The 21920-nt window shown below is 41.2% G+C and overlaps 3 protein-coding genes across 5 annotated transcripts; all 3 read left to right on the top strand.

Annotated features, from left to right (window-relative positions):
* Window positions 1–1362: 1362 nt before the first annotated feature.
* On the top strand, window positions 1363–11023 carry LOC311014119 (ras association domain-containing protein 8-like). Of its 3 annotated transcripts, none has more exons than XM_084010520.1 (5): window positions 1363–1406; window positions 6395–6519; window positions 7431–8051; window positions 9230–9504; window positions 10073–11023. In XM_084010520.1, exons 2-5 carry the CDS (start codon window positions 6417–6419, stop codon window positions 10097–10099), a joined length of 1026 nt encoding a protein of 341 aa, XP_083866646.1. In that variant the 5' UTR covers window positions 1363–1406; window positions 6395–6416; the 3' UTR covers window positions 10100–11023. The 3 variants fall into 3 exon arrangements, with proteins under 3 accessions (XP_083866646.1, XP_083866644.1, XP_083866645.1); XM_084010518.1 differs by having other exon boundaries at window positions 10068–11023; XM_084010519.1 differs by lacking the exon at window positions 1363–1406 and adding an exon at window positions 5935–5955 and having other exon boundaries at window positions 10068–11023.
* Window positions 11024–14234: 3211 nt separating this feature from the next.
* LOC311012776 (retinal cone rhodopsin-sensitive cGMP 3',5'-cyclic phosphodiesterase subunit gamma-like) lies at window positions 14235–15337 on the top strand. The gene is made up of 4 exons (XM_084008412.1): window positions 14235–14387; window positions 14474–14597; window positions 14674–14708; window positions 14791–15337. The coding sequence occupies exons 2-4, from the start codon at window positions 14476–14478 to the stop codon at window positions 14865–14867; spliced, it is 234 nt and encodes a 77-aa protein (XP_083864538.1). The 5' UTR covers window positions 14235–14387; window positions 14474–14475; the 3' UTR covers window positions 14868–15337.
* Window positions 15338–17881: 2544 nt separating this feature from the next.
* On the top strand, window positions 17882–20616 carry LOC311013039 (guanylyl cyclase-activating protein 2-like). Its single transcript, XM_084008921.1, has 4 exons — window positions 17882–18134; window positions 18901–19050; window positions 19648–19753; window positions 19878–20616. The coding sequence occupies exons 1-4, from the start codon at window positions 17940–17942 to the stop codon at window positions 19997–19999; spliced, it is 573 nt and encodes a 190-aa protein (XP_083865047.1). The 5' UTR covers window positions 17882–17939; the 3' UTR covers window positions 20000–20616.
* The last annotated feature ends 1304 nt before the right edge of the window (window positions 20617–21920 follow it).

Genomic DNA, 21920 nt, shown 5'->3' with positions numbered 1-21920 from the left:
TTTCGGTTTCATACAGTTCAGCATTTTGGTCATCACCATCTTGTTTTGTTTATTAGCCTCAAGAAGTGATGATAGAGGGCTGAGCTGAGTACAAAGCTTTTACAATTAACGAAAAGTTAGACAAAAAAGCAAACAAATCAAGGACAATGCTGTTGTAGCGACCTGTCAATCAGCAGGTAGCCCCGCCCCCTAAAGCATCCCCTGCTTTCTGGTCTGGTGGACTCTAAATGGACCATAATGTACTAAATGAACATCATGCTGGATTGAAGAAGACTTGAAACTAGAGATTGAGACCATAAACTCATGTTTACAATGTTTACTGAGATTATACATCAAGAGAGAAGTAGGACCATTTTCTCATAGACTTCTATACAACCAGAGAGGAGTCGCCCCCTGGTGGCCAGCAGAGAGAAGTAGGACCATTTTCTCATAGACTTCTATACAACCAGAGAGGAGTCGCCCCCTGGTGGCCAGCAGAGAGAAGTAGGACCATTTTCTCATAGACTTCTATACAACCAGAGAGGAGTCGCCCCCTGGTGGCCAGCAGAGAGAAGTAGGACCATTTTCTCATAGACTTCTATACAACCAGAGAGGAGTCGCCCCCTGGTGGCCAGCAGAGAGAAGTAGGACCATTTTCTCATAGACTTCTATACAACCAGAGAGGAGTCGCCCCCTGGTGGCCAGCAGAGAGAAGTAGGACCATTTTCTCATAGACTTCTATACAACTAGAGAGGAGTCGCCCCCTGGTGGCCAGCAGAGAGAAGTAGGACCATTTTCTCATAGACTTCTATACAACCAGAGAGGAGTCGCCCCCTGGTGGCCAGCAGAGATAAGTAGGACCATTTTCTCATAGACTTCTATACTACCAGAGAGGAGTCGCCCCCTGGTGGCCAGCAGAGATAATGCAGCTTTAAGGCACTTCAGGCTTGGCTTCACTTTTAACTTTTCCGTCCTTCATAGGGATACTTTTTACTTTGAGTACTTTTACTTGAGTAGAGAAGTAGAATCAGTACTTCTACTTGAGCATAGAACATGTTGACATGCCGTGATCGACTAGACTTCATGACTCTAAAATCAGCTGATCTGACAACGTAGCGACACTAATATCATGTGGTCTGAACCCGGTGGAAAATATACAGAACATAAAGCAATAAAGATTGACTTCATCACTAACACAACATCTAGAATCTAAATCTGTGATGTGATCTAAAAGAACACAGCGAGGTGACAGAAGGAAATGTGTTTAATTACCTTCCACCGGAGTGACATCACTGTTCATGCAGCGACACCAGAAAGGCTGCATTCCTCAGCTTCACTCCTCCTCCTCCTCCTCCTCCTCCTCCTCCCTGAACACACACCAGTGAGAAGAGGAAGCATCAATGAAAGAGAGCAGCTTGAACTAACAGGTGAGTCTGTTCAAATTCCTCTCTGACGCTAATTACATTCTCAAATTACATTCTGATTTGTCGTATTATTACAGTCCGTATTATATTGTATGTGATGCATCAAAGCTGCTTTAATTTAACACTTTAATTGGGTTAAATTATTTTGTAACCAGCTGAGGACGAGCCAATCACAAACCCAGGGAAAGAAAAAAAATCAGGAACACGAAACAAGCTGCAGAACTACCGCGATAGTCGTATTCTGTACTCAAGTAGAAGTACTGATTCTACTTCTTAACTGCATTCAAAGTGAAATGTACTCAAAGTAGAAAGTATCCCTAAGAAGTACATTTCTACTGGCTGTTTTTTACAAGTCGGAATCTGTCGTCATATTAATAAATAAAATAATTATTGATAATTTCCCCCTCAAATGCATTAAAACTAAAGTAGAAGAAGTACAGATATTAGTTCTAACATGTAGGGAGGGAAAGTACATCATTCAGGGAAATAAATACTAATTTAAAAGTACAAGATACCTGAAAACTCAGGTACTTCCCACCTCTGGTATTCCAGACATCTTTTAACAGGAGTTGTGCTGCTTATCAATACTGATCATTCACTCAAAAACACAAATCTAGAAGTAAAACCAATCTTGAGCAGGTTTGACAGTTTTATTTAATAAACGTTTTAAGGTACTTGTACTTCCAGGAGTGAATGAGGCATTTCAGCTGAAGTATTGCTTCAGCAAAAGTTGAGTGAAAGAGTGTGTATTGATATATTATAAGAGTGTATATTGATATATTATAAGAGTGTATATTGATATATTATAAGAGTGTATTGATATATTATAAGAGTGTATATTGATATATTATAAGAGTGTGTATTGATATATTATAAGAGTGTGTATTGATATATTATAAGAGTGTATATTGATATAAGAGTGTATATTGATATAAGAGTGTATTGATATATTATAAGAGTGTATATTGATATAAGAGTGTGTATTGATATATAATAAGAGTGTGTATAGTTATACACATAGTGTGCAGTCCTTGTGTGTGTGAGATGTTGAGGTGGAGGTAAACAGAGGGAGGTATGTGTGGGTGGAGTCTGAGTCTCAGTCCGAGTCCTCCAGGAATGTCAGCGTGTTCTTCAACATTCCTGTCCTGATGAAGAACCGACATCCTGGTTCAGATCATTCAAACCAGAGTTACAGAAAACAAGCTCAGACTCAACGTTCACGGGCGGCGCCTCCTTGTGGACAGAGTTACTAAACTACTTATCATCATCTTTACTGCAGAACGACAAACCACAAAACGCTTTGAGTGAATGAACAGTTAGATGAACTTATTACTCACTTATTTTTAATTTAAATAATGTATCAGCGTACACTGTAAATATACCAGACCACAACTACTCCAGTATAGAATATAAAATATAAAAGAATACGTTTAAGGGGAGAGGGAACACTGAGCTGGTACCAGGCTGGACTCTAATAATTATTATAATTATAATAATAATTATAATAATAATAATTATATTATTACACTGGCCTTCAGGGCCATCAATGGAACGGCACCCGTCTACCTTCAAACACTGGTCAAACCTCACGCCCCGAAGCGAGCACATCGCTCCTCTACTTCAGCTGGCCGGCTGGTACCACCATCGCTGAAATCAAACAAATGTCGCTCAGCAAAGTCCAGACTCTTCTCTGTTCTGGTCCTCAGTGGTGGAACGAACTCCCGACTAATGTCAGGACAGCAGAGTCACTGCCATCTTCAGGAAAAGGCTCAAGACTCACCTGTTCAGACTTCACCTCCACTCTACATAGCATGACCCACTAACACCCTCCCTCGACACCCCCCCCCCAAAAAACGTTACTCAGATGAGGACCTAACACTTGTTCTATTTTTAGCTCTTACTTTATCTGCAATGATTCCTTGTGGTTTCTTTGTTTCCTTCTTTTGACAAATGTACTTATTGTAAGTCGCTTTGGACAAAAGCGTCTGCTAAATGACCTAAATGTAAATGTAAATGTAAATATTATATATAACTAATATATATATATATATATATATATATATATATATATATATTATTTTAGTCAATGCTTGGTGAGAAACTGATTTGTGTTCAGTAAATATCAGCTGACTGAAACTGAGAAACGTATAGTTAATAATTAGAGTTCGGTTCACTGAACCTGTGAGTTTTAACAGTGTGTGTGTGTGTGTGTGTGTGTGTGTGTGTGTGTGTGTGTGTTGAGTTCACAGTAATCAGTAACTCTTACCAGACAGATTAATTACCAGTTATTTCCCACCGTTTGTCTTGAAGAGAGTTTTCTGGATTTTAAACCTGAACTGGTCTCTCCAGATCTGCTTCTTTCTAATAGGCTACTGTTTAAAAAAGGGGGCGGGGACTAAAAAGCTGCCTTCAAATGTATCCCAGTTTTCCCTCTCTGTTTAAGACTCGAGGGGGCGTTCAAGTGCAATTTCCGACTCAGCCTACAACGTAAGGATATCTATGGTCCTTATTTATTTCCTGATTATCATTATTATTTATGTATTTATATATTTTTTTATTCAAATTTTTCTATTTATTTTTTTTATTGTATAAAATTAAAAAAAATCAGAGTCACCACATCGTATTTCCCAAAACTCCGACGCCACGTGAAGGCAGCATCGATCTGCGCCACGCCCCCTCCGCGTAGCAACGTCTTTCAGGAATTAGCTAGCTTCACGCCTATGGCGAGCCGTTTTAACATTTAATCGAACCACACTACTATCTGTAATTATATTTTAGATATCCATAATAGCATTTGAAAGAAATGGTAATTAAAGATATCCACAATACATTCTTACTAGTAAAAATGATATTTTAAGATATCTACAACTTTGATTGTACTAGTCAAAACTAAATTTAAGATATCTAAAAATCCTTAAAAAGTATAAGTGGCCGTTTTATCATTTAATAGCTAGACTGGATATGTATTGCAGATATCTGTAATTCAATTCTTCCTAGTCAAAAAGAACATTTCAGATATCCACAATGGCATTCTTCCTAGGACAAATGACGTCACTTTTGCCATTCATGTGTATTGGGCTTTCAATTTCAGATTTCCACAATTACATTCTGGATATCTAGAATGAACATTCTGGATATCTGCAATTTAATTCTTACTAGGAAAAACTCCTATTTCAGATATCTTCAATCCACTTGTTACTAGTCATAATTTTTTAATTTTTAAAATGGCGTCCTGTCTACCTGTCAACAGATATCAACAATACATGGATATCTGCAATTGTATTGTTCCTAGTCACAATTCTAATTGTAGATATCTGAAATTACATTTCTACTAGTCATAATACGAATTGTGGATATCCATAACGACATTTCTACTAGTCACAATGCATTTTTGGATATTCAAAATTACATTCTGGATATCTGGAATAATTTTTCATTTTGGATATCTGAAATTAAAATTATGACTAGTAACAATTGGATTGAAGATATCTGAAATGGGAGTTTCTCCTAGTAAGAATTCAATTGCAGATATCCAGAATGTTCATTCTAGATATCCAGAATGTAATTGTGGATATCTGAAATTGAAAGCCCAATACACATGAATGGCAAAAGTGACGTCATTTGTCCTAGAAAGAATGTCATTGTTGATATCTGAAATGTTCTTTATGACTAGGAAGAATTGAATTACAGATAACTGCAATACATATCCAGTCTAGCTATTAAATGATAAAACGGCTTGCCATATCACGCCGAGTGACAACACTTTAACGTTAAAACTAACATACACAACACGATCGCCATGAATAATGACGCGTTTGACGTCACGTTTCGCGTAGAAAGGGAACACAACAACATGGCGAACTTCACCGCTACTCACCGACTGGAACACGTTCAGCAACACGACGGAACCGGAAGTCAAACGTCACGTCTAAAACCGTAAATAAAACCGTCTCCATGTTTGAAAACGTCCCCGGTTGTTGATTAATCGTAGCTAGCTTGTCCGTAGTCCTCTCTCCAACAGCAGCGTACAAACGTTCTACTTCCGGTTCTACCGGTTTCTCTTAAAGAGACAGAACACTGTTGATACAGGCCATGTGTTGGAAGTACAAATACTTCATTACTGTACTTTTCAGGTATCTTGTATTTTTACTCATAGTTTATGAGTATTTCTATTTCTGACAATTAGTCCCTTCATATTAACACACATATCTGTACGTTCTACTCAAAACAGGCTCGTTAATTTGATCATTTCAACGGAATTATCAATTATTTATTTTCTTATTCATATGACGAGAGATTCACTTAGACAGCCAGTAGATATGTCCTTCAGGGGTACTTTTACTTTCTACTTTGAGTACATGTCAGAGCCTGTACCTTTACATTCACTTGAGTAAAGAAGTAGAATGAGTACTTTTACTATCTTTTTGAACACAAGTATATGTATTTCTATTTGAATACAGAACATCTGGACTTTTGACACCTCTGCTGCGTATCAATAAAGTACCCAGGCCGAGTATTACTCTATAGTACCTTAACTTGGTCAAATGTTGAGGTAGGCTGACATTACTTCAAGTATCTGCATTTTATGATCATCTATAGTCATCTTGTTCTTAAACTGAAGTACTTTTACCCCCTAAAGTTACTGTTACTGTTAGGAAGGTTGAATCGGTGATGAAATATTATTGGTATTATTTATTTATGGTTTATTTGATATAGGGGCAGATACCGTGTACATAGACAACGCTAGAAATGTCCCTAGAAGGGCTCTAGTTAGAGAAAAAAGAGATAAAACAACAAGATAAAAAGAGGTGAATCGGAGTACAGCGAGATACAATAAAGCTTGAGGTAAAAAGAAGATAAAAGAGGTTAAAACGGTGAAATAAAAAACAAACATTTTCTTCTGGGGACTAAAAACTATCGCAACCGACCAACCTTTTGTTCCCGACATGTTCCCACCTCATACTAACTGGATATTCCCCGTTCTGCTGCAGGTGGTGGTGCTGACGGAGCGCGATGGAGCTGAAGGTGTGGGTGGAGGGCGTGGTCAGAGTGGTGTGTGGTCTGTCACATGACACCTCCTGCCAGGACGTCGTCATCGCTCTCGCACAGTCCATCGGTGAGTCGCTCCATGTTCCTTCAACAACTCATTAACATATGTCATATATTACACCCAGCAGCACACAAGAAAAATGTATGCAGGAATATACTACTGGAATATATTTTAATATTTACTTACATTTTTCTATTGTGAACTCTGAGGTCTGCACGGTGGTGTAGTGGGTAGCACTGTCGCCTCACAGCGAGAGGGTCCCGGGTTCGATTCCTTCTGTGTGGAGTTTGCATGTTCTCCCCGTGTAAGCGTGGGTTCTCTCCGGGTTCTCCTGCTTCCTCCCACAGTCCAAAGACATGCAGGATGGGGATAGGTTCATTGGTGACTCTAAATGTCCCGTAGGTGTGAATGTGAGCGTGAATGGTTGTCTGTCTCTACATGCTGGTCCTGTGATAGACTGGTGACCTGTCCAGGTGTAACCTGCCTTCGTCCAATGACAGCTGGGATCGGCTCAAGCCCCCCCGTGACCCTGAATACAGGATAAGCGGTAGAAAATGGATGGATGGATGGATGTTGTGAACTCTGGTGGAGGCCAGTTTACAGACAAAACAGAAATATAAGTAATATAAAAATATTATATATAAATGTATATATATTTTTTAATAGGAGTACATTATACAGCACAACATACATACATACATACTTTTCTTTTTCTTTAAAAAAAATAAAAATGAAAAAAATGAATAATAATAATTAAAAAATTATAATTTTACCTACCTACACACACACATATATAGCCTACATGTATGAATCTTGTATTTTTAATGATTTTTTTAAATTCCTCCAATCTACTTTGTTACTGTAACCCTCGACTAAAAGTCTTGACGTCTGTTATCCTGATGATTTAAACCTTCATCATGGCTCAGACTGAGCTGCTGGTCCGGTGTTTAACGTTAGTCCTGGTGTCTTCTCCTCAGGTCAGACAGGTCGGTACGTCCTCATCCTGAAGGTCCGAGGGACGGAGAGGCAGCTGGCGGCCGACGCCTGTCCTCTGCAGCATCTGGCTCAGCTGGGTCAGCTGGCTGCAGAAGTCCAGCTGATCCTGAGGAGGACCGGTCCCAGCCTCGGCGACGGTCGGGACAAACCCGCCAGAGGGAGACGCTTCCCCCAGCCGGGACCACCTGAACCAGAGACCCTCAAGCTGCCGCACAAGGCCCTCACCTTCAGCCTGGGTCCCTTGACACACCCCAAGAGGACTAAACCAAACAGGGCCTGGTCTCCGTTGCCCCGGGCCTCCCCAGAACCCCGGGCCTCCCCCGTGTCTTTCCTCGACTCCCTCGCTTCCTCCAAGGACGAGGTGTTCAGGCGGATTCTGCAGCAGCAGAGGAGGCTGCAAGACCTGGAGGTCCAGCTTCAGGCTCTGGAGAGGGAGACCGAGGGCTGGGAGAGGTCATCGTCGGCCTCGGGACCGGGTCCGACCCGGGTCTCCGAGGGGGAGCTGGAGGAACTGGAGCAGCGGTGGAGGCAGAACGAAGCCGAACTGATGCAGCGAGAGAAGTGGGAGGACCAGTTCCAGGCAGAGACGGACCGGGAACGAGGTGCGTCTTCCATCAGCCTCCATCACCGTGATCAATAATAGAATAATCATGAGCTTTATTTATTAATAATAGTATAATTATAAGCTTTATCTATTAATAATAGAATAATTATAAACTTTATTTATTAATAATATAATAATTATAAGCTTTATTTATTAATAGTAGTATAATCATAAGCTTTATTTATTAATAATAGAATAATTATAAACTTTATTTATTAATAATAGTATAATTATAAGCTTTATTTATTAATAATAGTATAATTATAAACTTTATTTATTAATAATAGAATAATTATAAGCTTTATTTATTAATAATAGTATAATTATAAGCTTTATTTATTAATAATAGAATCATTATAAACTTTATTTATTAATAATAGTATAATTATAAGCTTTATTTATTAATAATATAATAATTATAAGCTTTATTTATTAATAGTAGTATAATTATAAGCTTTATTTATTAATAGTAGTATAATTATAAGCTTTATTTATTAATAATATAATAATTATAAGCTTTATTTATTAATAGTAGTATAATCATAAACTTTATTTATTAATAATAGTATAATCATAAGCTTTATTTATTAATAATATAATAATTATAAGCTTTATTTATTAATAGTAGTATAATCATAAGCTTTATTTATTAATAATATAATAATTATAAGCTTTATTTATTAATAGTAGTATAATCATAAACTTTATTTATTAATAATAGTATAATCATAAGCTTTATTTATTAATAATATAATAATTATAAGCTTTATTTATTAATAGTAGTATAATCATAAACTTTATTTATTAATAATAGTATAATTATAAACTTTATTTATTAATAATAGAATAATTATAAACTTTATTTATTAATAATAGAATAATTATAAACTTTATTTATTAATAATAGTATAATCATAAGCTTTATATATGGAGCACAAAGAAAGCACACACTGCTTCAGAAGCTTTGGACTGTCATGCTCCCTGCTGGCCACCAGGGGGCGAGTCCTCTGGATGCAAAGATAAGTCGTCATCTCTGCAGGTTCACGTAGATTAAGATATTTTTGCTTCCCAGGTGGTAGAAACATGATTGGACAATATCTGTGACATTTTTGCCCAAAAATATAAAAGAGTTTCTGTTTTATTAATATATAATTGTTTCTATGGCGTGTCGAGCAGACATGCAGAGTCGTCTACGCCAGCTCGTCACCTCCACGGAGGATTGCGACTGTCGGATCGAGGAGCTCCGAGTCCGTTCTGCACATCTGGATCAGGACGTCCAGCTCGGGGTCCGGAGGCGAGGCCCCCGGCAGCAGGAGGAGCAGCAGGAGGAGGAGGAGGCCCTCGGGCCCCTGAAGGAGGAGCTCCAGTGGCGCCTGCAGCAGGGAGACCAGCTGCAGGCGGCGTGTTCAGACACACAGAGCGATCTGCAGACCGCCGAGGAAACGCTGCAGGTTTGACTCCTCCATCATCTCACAACCCACAAATCAGAGTTTTGAATTCTTTTTATTTTTCAACAACACGACCCTCCCGCAAAAGCAAACAAACTGTTTTTTTTTTGTTAAACTGTGAAATGAACTTCTCATCTGTGAACATTTTGTTATCGTGAACAAAACCTGACGTTAGTCTCTCTATGACTCAGCTCAAAGCCCGTTGTTCCGACTGAAGATGGAAATTATGTATTAAAAAAAGGTCACAAATACATAGTATAACCTTCTAAAAAGGCTCAGTGATTTCCTCAACCAGCTGCTCATTGTAGTTTTTAGGGAAACGTGACTCAAACAGGAGCGTTTGTTGGGGGACTATTTTCAGCGGCGGATGAATATTGGTCCTCTGGTGAGTAGCAGGACGGCGTTTTTGGCTTTTAGGATGATTTGATTGGTGTTTTTGTGTGATTTGTCGACTGCAAACCTTCGTCCTTTAACGCCCGAGGACGTGACGGAGGACAGGAGGCTTCCCACGCCGTTGCTGCACCCAGGGGTGCTGCTGTTGGTGACGTATGTGTTCCCTGGTCCAGGGCAGACGGGAGACCATCGAGGCGCTGAGTAAGGAGCTGAGACAGTGTAAGCTGCAGCAGTTCATCCAGCAGACCGGCGGTCCGCAGGCAGACCAGATCAACCCGCCGCTCGCCCAGGTCTACCTCAGCAACGCTGGCATCGTGGAGTAGGAGGAGCCGAGCGACCCGGCGTCGTCTGATTGGTTCAGAGTGATGGCTGAACGCCGTGGAGGAAGTTCACACGCCCTTTATCCGAGAGAAAGTAGTGCCACTGTGTTCACATACAGGGGTCCTGAGAGTCAGGGGTCCGGAGAGTCAGGGGTCCGGAGTGTCAGGGGTCCAGAGAGTCAGGGATCCAGAGAGTCAGGGGTCCAGAGAGTCAGGGATCCAGAGAGTCAGGGGTCCAGAGTGTCAGGGGTCCAGATTGTGAGGGATCCAGAGAGTCAGGGGTCCAGAGAGTCAGGGGTCCAGAGTGTCAGGGGTCCAGATTGTCAGGGGTCCAGAGAGTCAGGGGTCCAGAGAGTCAGGGGTCCAGAGAGTCAGGGGCCCCACTAGCCTGCAGCTAGAACTTGAAGAAAGTAGTACCAACCAGGAAGAGGGACTATGAAAGGACTATGAAAATGGAGAAAACAACGACAAAAAGTCACAAACAACACAAAGACTCACTGTGACTGAAAGGGGACAACGTAAAGTCACAAAGAGACAAAAAGACGTGGTGGGGGGGCTTTCACATGTCTGTAACCAAGGAAGGAGTGTGTGTGTGTGTGTGTGTGTGTGTGTGTGTGTGTGTGTGTGTGTTTGTGTGTGTGTGTGTGTGTGTGTGTGAGAGAGAGAGAAGCCAATCACTGTCAATCACAAGTTTTCTTAAAAAAAAACAAAAAAACGAGTTGTCTTTGAAGTGAATAAAAATGTTATGAATGAAGATGAACGTTTGTTTTTTAACTTGAACTTTTCACATAAAGTCATTTTTGATAATTCTTCGCTCGTTTTGTTTTTTGTTATTGTTCGTCTTCTCCGTGTCGGTTGGAGCTCACATGAAGCAGTTTATGTTTGCTCCACCAGAGGGCGCCACAGCTCCATTCACATTAGCTGTCAGTCCAAGCCTTCTGTCCACGGAGGCCCAACGCTGCTGTTGTTTTTAGAAGCATCTCCTTCCAGCCTCTCTGAGGATCACTGTTACGCCACACTGAACAGCTCCAAATCCACAACACCTCAGCTCGACGGTGCTGCGCTGTGATTGGCTGTGAAGGGTCAGTTAACCTGAATCACCTGTTGACCATCCCACCATGTTGTAGATTACATCACTGCTCATAATTCAGGTCGTGTGTAATCCAAGCTAAAGGCTTCCCACCTCTAAATATACCGCTGTCAGTCAGAACTACGGACACCCACAAAATAACTACAGACACACAAAATAACTAGAGACACACAATATAACTACAGACACACAATATAACTACAGACACACAAAATAACTAGAGACACAAAATAACTACAGACACACAATATAACTAGAGACACACAATATAACTACAGACACAAAATAACTAAAGAAACACAATATAACTACAGACACACAAAATAACTACAGACACACAATATAACTACAGACACAAAATAACTAAAGAAACACAATATAACTACAGACACACAATATAACTACAGACACACAAAATAACTATAGACGCACAAAATAACTACAGACACACAATATAACTACAGACACAAAATAACTAAAGAAACACAATATAACTACAGACACACAATATAACTACAGACACACAATATAACTACAGACACACAATATAACTACAGACACACAAAATAACTAGAGACACAAAATAACTACAGACACACAATATAACTAGAGACACACAATATAACTACAGACACAATATAACTACATACACACAAAATAACTACAGACACACAATATAACTACAGACACACAAAATAACTACAGACACACAATATAACTAGAGACACAAAATAACTACAGACACACAATATAACTACATACACACAAAATAACTACAGACACACAATATAACTAGAGACACACAATATAACTACAGACACACAATATAACTAGAGACACACAAAATAACTACAGACACACAATATACCTACAGACACACAATATAACTACAGACACACAAAATAACTACAGACACACAATATAACTACAGACACACAAAATAACTACAGACACACAATATAACTAGAGACACACAAAATAACTACAGACACAATATAACTACATACACACAAAATAACTACAGACACACAATATAACTACAGACACACAAAATAACTAGAGACACACAAAATAACTACAGACACACAATATAACTAGAGACACACAAAATAACTACAGACACAATATAACTACATACACACAAAATAACTACAGACACACAATATAACTACAGACACACAATATAACTACAGACACAAAATAACTAAAGAAACACAATATAACTACAGACACACAATATAACTACAGACACACAAAATAACTATAGACGCACAAAATAACTACAGACACACAATATAACTACAGACACAAAATAACTAAAGAAACACAATATAACTACAGACACACAATATAACTACAGACACACAATATAACTACAGACACAAAATAGCTAAAGAAACACAATATAACTACAGACACACAATATAACTACAGACACACAATAACTACATACACACAAAATAACTACATACACACAAAATAACGAAAGAAACACAATATAACTACAGACACACAAAATAACTACAGACACACAATATAACTACAGACACACAACATAACTACAGACACACAAAATAACTAAAGAAACACAATACAACTACAGACACACAATATAACTAAAGAAACACAAAATAACTACAGACACATAAAATAACTACAGACACACATAATAACTACAGACGCACAAAATAACTACATACACACAAAATAACGAAAGAAACACAAAATAACTACAGACACACAAAATAACTACAGACACACAATATAACTACAGACACAAAATAACTACAGACACACAAAATAACTAAAGAAACATGTGTATGTGTGTGTATGTGTATGTGTGTATATGTGTGTGTGTGTGTGTATATATATGTGTGTGTGTGTGTGTGTGTGTATATGTGTGTGTGTGTGTGTGTGTGTGTGCGGTTCATGCCTCTCAGACATGTAACTTGTCTGCTGACTCTAATCTACCGTACGCTGATCTAACTGCTTGAAGTCTAATCTGCTGCGATGTTATCCAATCTAATCCAATCAGAACTGATCTAACCTGTGCTACTACGTAATACCTCGGTCGCCTGGCAACCGTTTCATCTATTGTTCCTCTCCAGGACTAACGACTGTATACCTTTTCCTCCCGACATGTTGAAACTCATATCTGTACTTTCTACTCCTTCTCGTTACTGTAGTTTTAATGCATTTGAGGGGAATTATAGATCTTTAGTTTTCTTATGTGATGAGAGATTGTAGACAAAACAGCCAGTATAAATGTACTTCATAGGGGTACTTTTACTATCTACTTTCAGTACATTTCAGTGCTTTTACATTTGAAGACACTTATAACACTATAGAAGTAGAATCACAATACTTGTACTTCAACCAGATTGTTGTTGAACTCTACGTCAGTACATAAATACGTAGGAGTACTAAGGAGTAGTAACTACATAAGTAAGTATCTGTACTTCTACTTGAGTACAGCACATCTGGACTTTTGACACATCTGGATAGTTTCAAAGACGGTGCGTCAGCAATCGTCAATTAACTGTAACATCCTGGTCCTAAACATTTAGCTCCACTAGACCCCCCCCTACAAGATGGCTCAACCAGCGGTGTAGTGGTAGTTGGTGAGGTGTACTGCTAGTTAGGGTACAGAGGAGGAAGTGGGTACACTCATGTTCCAACGGCGTTGTGGCTGAAAGGTGGGTTTCCTGTAAACCTCCAGAGAAAGAGGTGGGTATCCCCCGTATACCTGAGTGTACCCCCCCTCCGACTCCACAACCAGGGTACCAAACTCAAACAAAACAGGTGACCTCATGGCAACTGTGTGCATGTCTCCTGTCTGCGGTTGCATCACCGGTACCGGCTGTTCTCTCCGGCTCATCAGATTATCCCTCTGAACCCGGTTACCGTGCCGACGGCGGGTATATAAGCAGCGAGGACGACACCCAGAGAGAGAGAGAGACAGGGAGTCTGCAGAAAGAAAGAGAACCTTCTCTTTGTTTTGCACTTCTTCCGCTGCTCAGTGCTTTCAACTTCCAGCTTTTCGCTTCGCCGATCCAAAAACTCCCAACAAACCCAACGCTCAGGTGAGACCCGACACGCCGGCACGGACTCCCGTCTAGATGTGGGCAGCCCTTTGATTAGGTTTGAATCTTGTTTCTTCCTTTTCCAGAAATGAACGCAGCGACAGCAGCAGCACCGGCAGCACCCGGAGGCTCCAAGGCCGGTCCCCCACAGTTCAAGAAGAAGGAGACCAAGGCCTTCAAGAGCAAGGCTCCCAAAGCCGGACAGAAGGGGTGAGTCCGGAGGAAAGACCACGCCGCTCTGCACCTGATCACACCTGTATGCTAACGGACTCTGTCCTTCCCTTAGGTTCGACGACGTCCCGGGGATGGACGGTCTTGGAGGTGAGCAGTCAAAGCATCAGATGAGTCTAAAGTAGTGGCTGAAAGGTGAAGGTCATTAACGTGGGTTTCCTCTTACCTGCAGACATGGAGGTGGTCTGCCCGTGGGAGGCCTACGGCGACATGGACCTGAATGACCTGGCCCAGTTCGGCATCGTCTAGAAGCTTCAGGGCCGAGTAGGAAAAGATTCATTCCTGGCGGCTGCAATCCAGCAGCTTTGTTCTTCTTCTTCTCCCCCTCGTCGGGGGGAGCTGAGCCTGAAACCTTTACGGACGAGTCAACGGACGGAGAGGGCTTTCTGGAGGAAGGAGCTCTTGGACAGCAGCCCGCCGAGAATGAGTCTCCTACGTCTCGGGCCGATACACCTGGAAGTATCACTGAGCTCTCTCTCTCTATATATATATACATAGATCTCTATATATCTTACATCAGAAGAGATTTCCGGTCTCCGTATCGTCCTGTGAATCCAGCGACTGTAAGAGTGTAACACACTGTACGGCTGGGTTTCATTCAAGGGACGATGCGTGAACAACCCGGAACCTTGTATCTACGTAACCACACGTGTATAGAGTTGTTAACGCTGTATAGCTAATAATAAAGTATATTTTAGTCACATTATTCTGTCTCATCATCGTTTTTTTACATTTTCACGTACAGTAAAACAGTTTTTGTTCCCGCTCCGTGTTGAAAATAAAGGGCCGGTGTGACTGATCCATCTTTATAAAGGAAACGTACCGGAGTTCATCAATCTGTGAAACTGTCCATTTGGTGAGAAGGCGGGACTTTCCTTTAGTCTTGTTCCTCAACGTAACCAGGAGTTATCCGCCGTGTGTTGTTTTGGGAGTCGACCTACTCACAAGTTTAAATGATATAAGTCATATCGTTCAAAGGTATTCCACCTGATTATGACAACGTTTACTGTATGGCAACTGGCAAATTATTTATTTTCCCTTAAATTTAGCTGCAAATGTGAAGATGAAGCGTGCGCTAGAAAATCAGTTAGTATTCAGTTGTTGGTTATTGTAGAAACATGGAAACCTCCTTCAGTGATGTCATCAAAAACAATCATGCTCTTTTTAATCATCAATCAAAAAAAACAAACATTTTACTTCCTCACTAAAATAAAACTTGAAGCTGTTTCATGACTCAAAGCTAACATGCTTCACATGTAATATGATATTATATAGAATAACTTTGTCATGTTGGATGTCAGGCAGGAGGGTATAGAGGTTAGAAACACTAGACGGCATATTGAACCAGAATCCATGAAACTGCTGATTGTTGGGACCTCACTGTTTCCGTGTTGTAATCACAATCGTCACCACCTGGTTCACCTGCACACCTGGTTCACCTGCACACCTGGTTCACCTGCACACCTGGTTCACCTGCACACCTGGGATCGCATCATCACCTCCAGCATGAAGCCTTCTTTGTGGAAATGCATGATTCTCCTTCACCTCTACGTTCGACGGCTGCATGTAGCTACCAGCCGTGAACGCAAAAGGATTCAGAAGGATTCAAAAGGAAGGACAGAACTCTCTTCTTTGTGGATGATGTGATATTTTATCCATGTTTAATTAAATTAAAAATAGTAATATGTACGTACTGACTCCAAATAATCTCAACATGTCAACATAAATAATAGAACATAAAGAGATTAATGTTGAGTTTTTACTGGAATGTTCTCTGTCTTCACTCCCACCATTCATGTGCCACTAAGTCTGGTATGTAATCCAGTTATTCATAATGCCTGGCCTAAGCATCGCTGTATTTCTAGACAGCATTATAGATAAGCCTGATCAGTGTTTGTTCTCACAGTTTTTACATTATGTAAGTTTGTTTATGTCTGAGAGTCGGTAGTAATATACACGTTTGAAGAAAATATAGGCTATATGTATATATGAGTATATTTACAGTTGGAGAATTTTTGTGTCTTTCTAGTCTTTTCAGGTCTCTTTTTAGGCTATTTATGTCTCTTCATGGTCATTTTGAGTCTCTTCGGAGACCAGGCGGACCCCTGTCTTTGCCATCTACTTGACTACTTCTATGTGCACAGTTCCTCATTTCAAGATGGTGGCTGTTATTTTTGTGTCATGTGACCTCGGCTGCCTCTTGTTCCCATGGATGTATTTAAGGTGGACTGTCTCCGATGCTGTTAATGGGATCCTGTAAAGCTGAACTCGGCTCACACAGTTTAGTTGGTGTTCCTGATTATGCAAAGGTTTACAGTGAGGGAGATTAATACCTGTAATCCTTTACAATGTTTACTGAGATAATACATCAGGAGAGAAATAGGACCATTTTCTCATAGACTTCTATACAACCAGAGAGGAGTCGCCCCCTGGTGGCCAGCAGAGAGAAGTAGGACCAGTTTCTCATAGACTTCTATACAACCAGAGAGGAGTCGCCCCCTGGTGGCCAGCAGAGAGAAGTAGGACCATTTTCTCATAGACTTCTATACAACCAGAGAGGAGTCGCCCCCTGGTGGCCAGCAGAGAGAAGTAGGACCATTTTCTCATAGACTTCTATACAACCAGAGAGGAGTCGCCCCCTGGTGGACAGCAGAGAGAAGTAGGACCATTTTCTCATAGACTTCTATACAACCAGAGAGGAGTCGCCCCCCTGGTGGTCAGCAGAGAGAAGGGCAGCTGGTGAAAAGGCGTGACGGGTTAAATCCCTCCTTGTGTGTGGAAGCTGCTCTCCTCGTCCATAATCAACAACACAGCCAGAAAATACAGTAAGTCGACCTCTTGACCTCCAAGAAGCTTGTGTTATATTTGTTCCTTTAATCCGATGTAAAAATAACCCTGGACCAATCCCTGCCATCATTGGACACGCCCCTCATGATCACATAAGCATGGTGGAAGTGTTGCTGATAGATGTGTTGCTCTACAGACTGCTATCAAACCCTTTGTTTGATTGTTTAATTGACTCGATCGGCTCCAGGTTAAGGAGATACTACGGTCATCCCTGGTTCTGGCGCTTGGTGACCAAACCATTGCCAGACTTTCATACCTTCTCGTTGGACAAGGATTTGTGGTCGAAGGTCAAGTGATTAACGAGTTACTGGAGTTAATCACGTTGACCTTCCAGCTGGACGACTGAGCAGCAGAAGCTCCTCAGTTTAGCTCGGGAGTGTGCGAACGGACGACTTAGTGACCCGCAGTCCGTCAGTCAGAAGTCAAACCGGATCACATCCTTCTCCTCGGTATCACGTCCACATCCAGAGAGCCATGGGGCAGGAAGAGAGCCACTGTGAGGAGATGGACCTGGCCCAGATTCAGGATCTGTGCATCGTCTTCATGAAGGAGTGTCCGAGCGGCGCCCTGCACCTCCACGAGTTCAAGAGGATCTTCGGCGTGCCGAGCAGCTCGTTGGAGGAGTCGCTGTACATTGAGACGGTGTTCCGCTCCTTCGACACCAACAAGGTAAGGGTTCGGTTATCATCATGATAGTATTCATGATAATAACCCCCATCAGACGGTTATTAGCATGAATCCTTATGAACACCCTGCATGGTCACCAGTAGGTGTTTGGACCAGTGCTTCCTGGAAGCTGCCTTCACAGTGGAACTATCTTCCTGTTGACCTTTGATCTCTTTGTTTTCTGTTGATACACAATCTCATTGAATTTTGGTCATCAGGATAATTGTGAATATTGTTCATCCTGTATTCATACAGGAAGACCCTCTGATTCGATATTGTCTTTTTTAAGATCATTTGAATGTTTTTCACATCAACAAAAAAAAGACGTGTGTCTCTACTGCAATAAAAAATATTTGTTTCTTACAAAACGTAACGTGATTCCAGGATGTTTTGGGGCCATTTTAAGAGTTTTAAGCATATTTGTAAGAATATCTAGAATCCCATTATTTTGCCAAAACAAAATGTATTTATATCGTGCCTTTCGTGCAAAATTACAATACAAGTTGTTTAACATAAAATAAAAATGCAATATGATACAAATAAAAACAAACATGATAATAATACACATGTAGCCAAAATAATACACATGTAGCCAACATAGCATAGTGAATAGATAGAAGTTCATATCATAAATAACAATAAACAAACATACACCAAAATAATATGGATAATTGTCATATTCATACAGTTTTTTATGTTTTATTCTGGTAATACATTTTAAATTCATTGTCACTAAATCCAATGTGTGGTGCGACTTGTGGGCCGGCAGGACAACACGCTGGACTTCCTGGAGTACGTGGCGGCGCTCCACCTGGTCCTGCGCGGGAACCTGGAGGACCGACTGAAGTGGTCGTTCAAGATGTACGACAAGGACGGGAACGGCAAGCTGGACCGGCAGGAGGTGAAGCGCCTCATCAGGGTGAGAGTCGGCTTCCACACTCTAGGGACGGTTCGCTCCGACTTAAGGCCGGTTCCAAACAAAGAGCCGTTCAGCTGAGGACGGTGTGGAACGGTTTTAGAAGTCAGATCATCTTGGGACAGATTAGGGCTCTGGGGGGGGGGTCAGGTGTTCGGTGGGCCGGTCCTGAACTGGACCTCTTAAGTGGGCTAAACCATAATCCTCCAGTCAGAGAGGTAAAATTAGCCCAAGTCCGTGGGCCGTATTTAAGAGCTGTTCCAGTCGGTGAAGCAGGTTTAGTTCTGGATCACATGTCAACATGTCAACGTGGTGAATTTCAGTTATTGGGATAAATCGTGAATATCGTCATGAGTGACTTGAAAAAGCTGTGAGACGTGGAAAATAAAAAGCTTTGACTTTAATATGTGGACATTAACAAACCTGACTCCTGCATATTTATAAAAACTAGCACGTATTTAAAAAGAGAATACCTCATTTGCATATTTAAACATAACCTTCAGGAACCTATGAGGAAAGAAATAATTGTCTTAATGTCAGTAATCAACCTAGTTATGATTTTATTTTCCATCCTCTGAACATGTTTCCTGTTTCACACAGATTCTTTACAAACTCAAACTCCAGACGAGCGACGTCGCCATGACAACCATGACGCCGTCCGACATCTGCGACCGGATCTTTGAGCTGGTCGACCAGAACGCTGACGGTACGTACCGGAACAACGTTTATTTCAACCAATCAACCGGATGGCGACGCAGCGCTGACCTGTCTGTGTGAATGCTCTGCATGTAGACGGTTTTACAGCTTCCCTGTCTGCCTCTTTGTTAAAGGTCAGATCACCTTGTCTGAGTTCATGGAGGGGGCCCAGAAGGACCAGTGGGTCATGAACCTGCTGAAGTTGGACATCAATGCCAGCGGCTGGGTCATCCAGAACTGTGGGAAGCTGCCGTGACCTTTCACCTTGTGGGTTCGTCGCCCGCAGGTTTTACTTCGAGGTTGACACGGAGGGTGTCGCCGTGTCGAGCTTCCTGGAGCTCGCTGCACTTTTTCACGGCTGCAGTTCTGCCGTGGTTTTTGGCTGCTGGTCCAAAGGTCCGGGTCCTTTGAGTCCGCCGGCGGTCTGTTTTCCGGCATTGAACTGCTGTCTGTATGTGAGGAAACTCAGAAACACGTTTCCTCTACGACGCAGTGAAATCACTTATCCTGTAAATACATATTGCATGTTTTTTATAGTGTCATGGTCTTGGGTTATGTTTGGTTATTTTCCTGTTTTATTTTGAAGGTCCCTGTCATCTTGTGTCCTGTGTCTGTCGTTTTTACCTCCTTTTTTCTGTGTTTCACCACCACAGACCGTATATAAGGGGATGAAGTCAATGTGACGTCACCCCCGTTGATTTGTGGTCTACGGTATTTGGTCTGTGACCATATTTGGACTGCGGAGGAGCGACAGGTGGATCTTAGACTTGAAACTTGAAACTTTACAATGTTAACTGAGATAATACATCGAGAGAAGTAGGACCATTTTCTCATAGACTTCTATACAACCAGAGAGGAGTCGCCCCCTGGTGGCCAGCAGAGAGAAATAGGACCATTTTCTCATAGACTTCTATACAGCCAAAGAGGAGTCGCCCCCTGGTGGCCAGCAGAGAGAAGTAGGACCATTTTCTCATAGACTTCTATACAACCAGAGAGGAGTCGCCCCCTGGTGGCCAGCAGAGAGAAGTAGGACCATTTTCTCATAGACTTCTATACAACCAGAGAGGAGTCGCCCCCTGGTGGCCAGCAGAGAGAAGTAGGACCATTTTCTCATAGACTTCTATACAACCAGAGAGGAGTCGCCCCCTGGTGGCCAGCAGAGAGAAATAGGACCATTTTCTCATAGACTTCTATACAACCAGAGAGGAGTCGCCCCCTGGTGGCCAGCAGAGAGAAGTAGGACCATTTTCTCATAGACTTCTATACAACCAGAGAGGAGTCGCCCCCTGGTGGCCAGCAGAGAGAAGTAGGACCATTTTCTCATAGACTTCTATACAACCAGAGAGGAGTCGCCCCCTGGTGGCCAGCAGAGAGAAGTAGGACCATTTTCTCATAGACTTCTATACAACCAGAGAGGAGTCGCCCCCTGGTGGCCAGCAGAGAGAAGTACTTCTAAGTCAAACTAACACAAAACACAAGAGGCAGGGAACTTAACCAAAGATAACCCAGGACCACAACATACTATGTATTAGACAGTATAGTTGTAACTATAAACTGATACATTGGTAGTAGTTGTCTACTGTAAAAACAACATAATATTTGTATAATAGTCAGTAGTAACTATTAAAAGACTAAAGATGTTTGTTTGTGCAGCTTTAAGTGAGATTGTATTGTTTATTTCATGACTTTTATCTAACAGTAGTATTTACTTTTTGTAAAGAAGAAAAGGTTTCATGCTGTAAATGTTTCAGATGTGCATTTATTTTGTTATTAAAGCATTTTTTATTCAAAACTTAATTCTGTATTTTCCTGAATTTATTTCATACAACGGTGTCTTTTTATGATTTTTGCCGCTTGGTGTCACCCAAACAAATCCTGGACCCGAAAGCTTTAAAGCTTAAATGTTGAGTCTTGGCTGCAGCTCAGTTTGTCTGCAGTTCAGCTGATTGATTTAAAGTAACACCACCTCGTCCATCTCACATAAAGGAAACAAACATCACATGGCATACTGACTACATGTAACTGTCCGTGGTGCTGACGTTAATTAACTGTCCGTGGTGCTGACTACATGTAACTGTCTCTGCTGACTACATGTAACTGTCCGTGGTGCTGACGTTAATTAACTGTCCATGGTGCTGACTACATGTAACTGTCCGTGGTGCTGACTTTAATTAACT

The sequence above is a fragment of the Eutrigla gurnardus genome (genome assembly GCF_963514095.1).
Source record: "Eutrigla gurnardus genome assembly, chromosome: 1".
In the NCBI taxonomy this organism is placed as follows: domain Eukaryota; kingdom Metazoa; phylum Chordata; class Actinopteri; order Perciformes; family Triglidae; genus Eutrigla; species Eutrigla gurnardus.
Note: the sequence above shows the minus strand (reverse complement) of the source record. Positions and strands in the feature narration are given on the sequence as shown.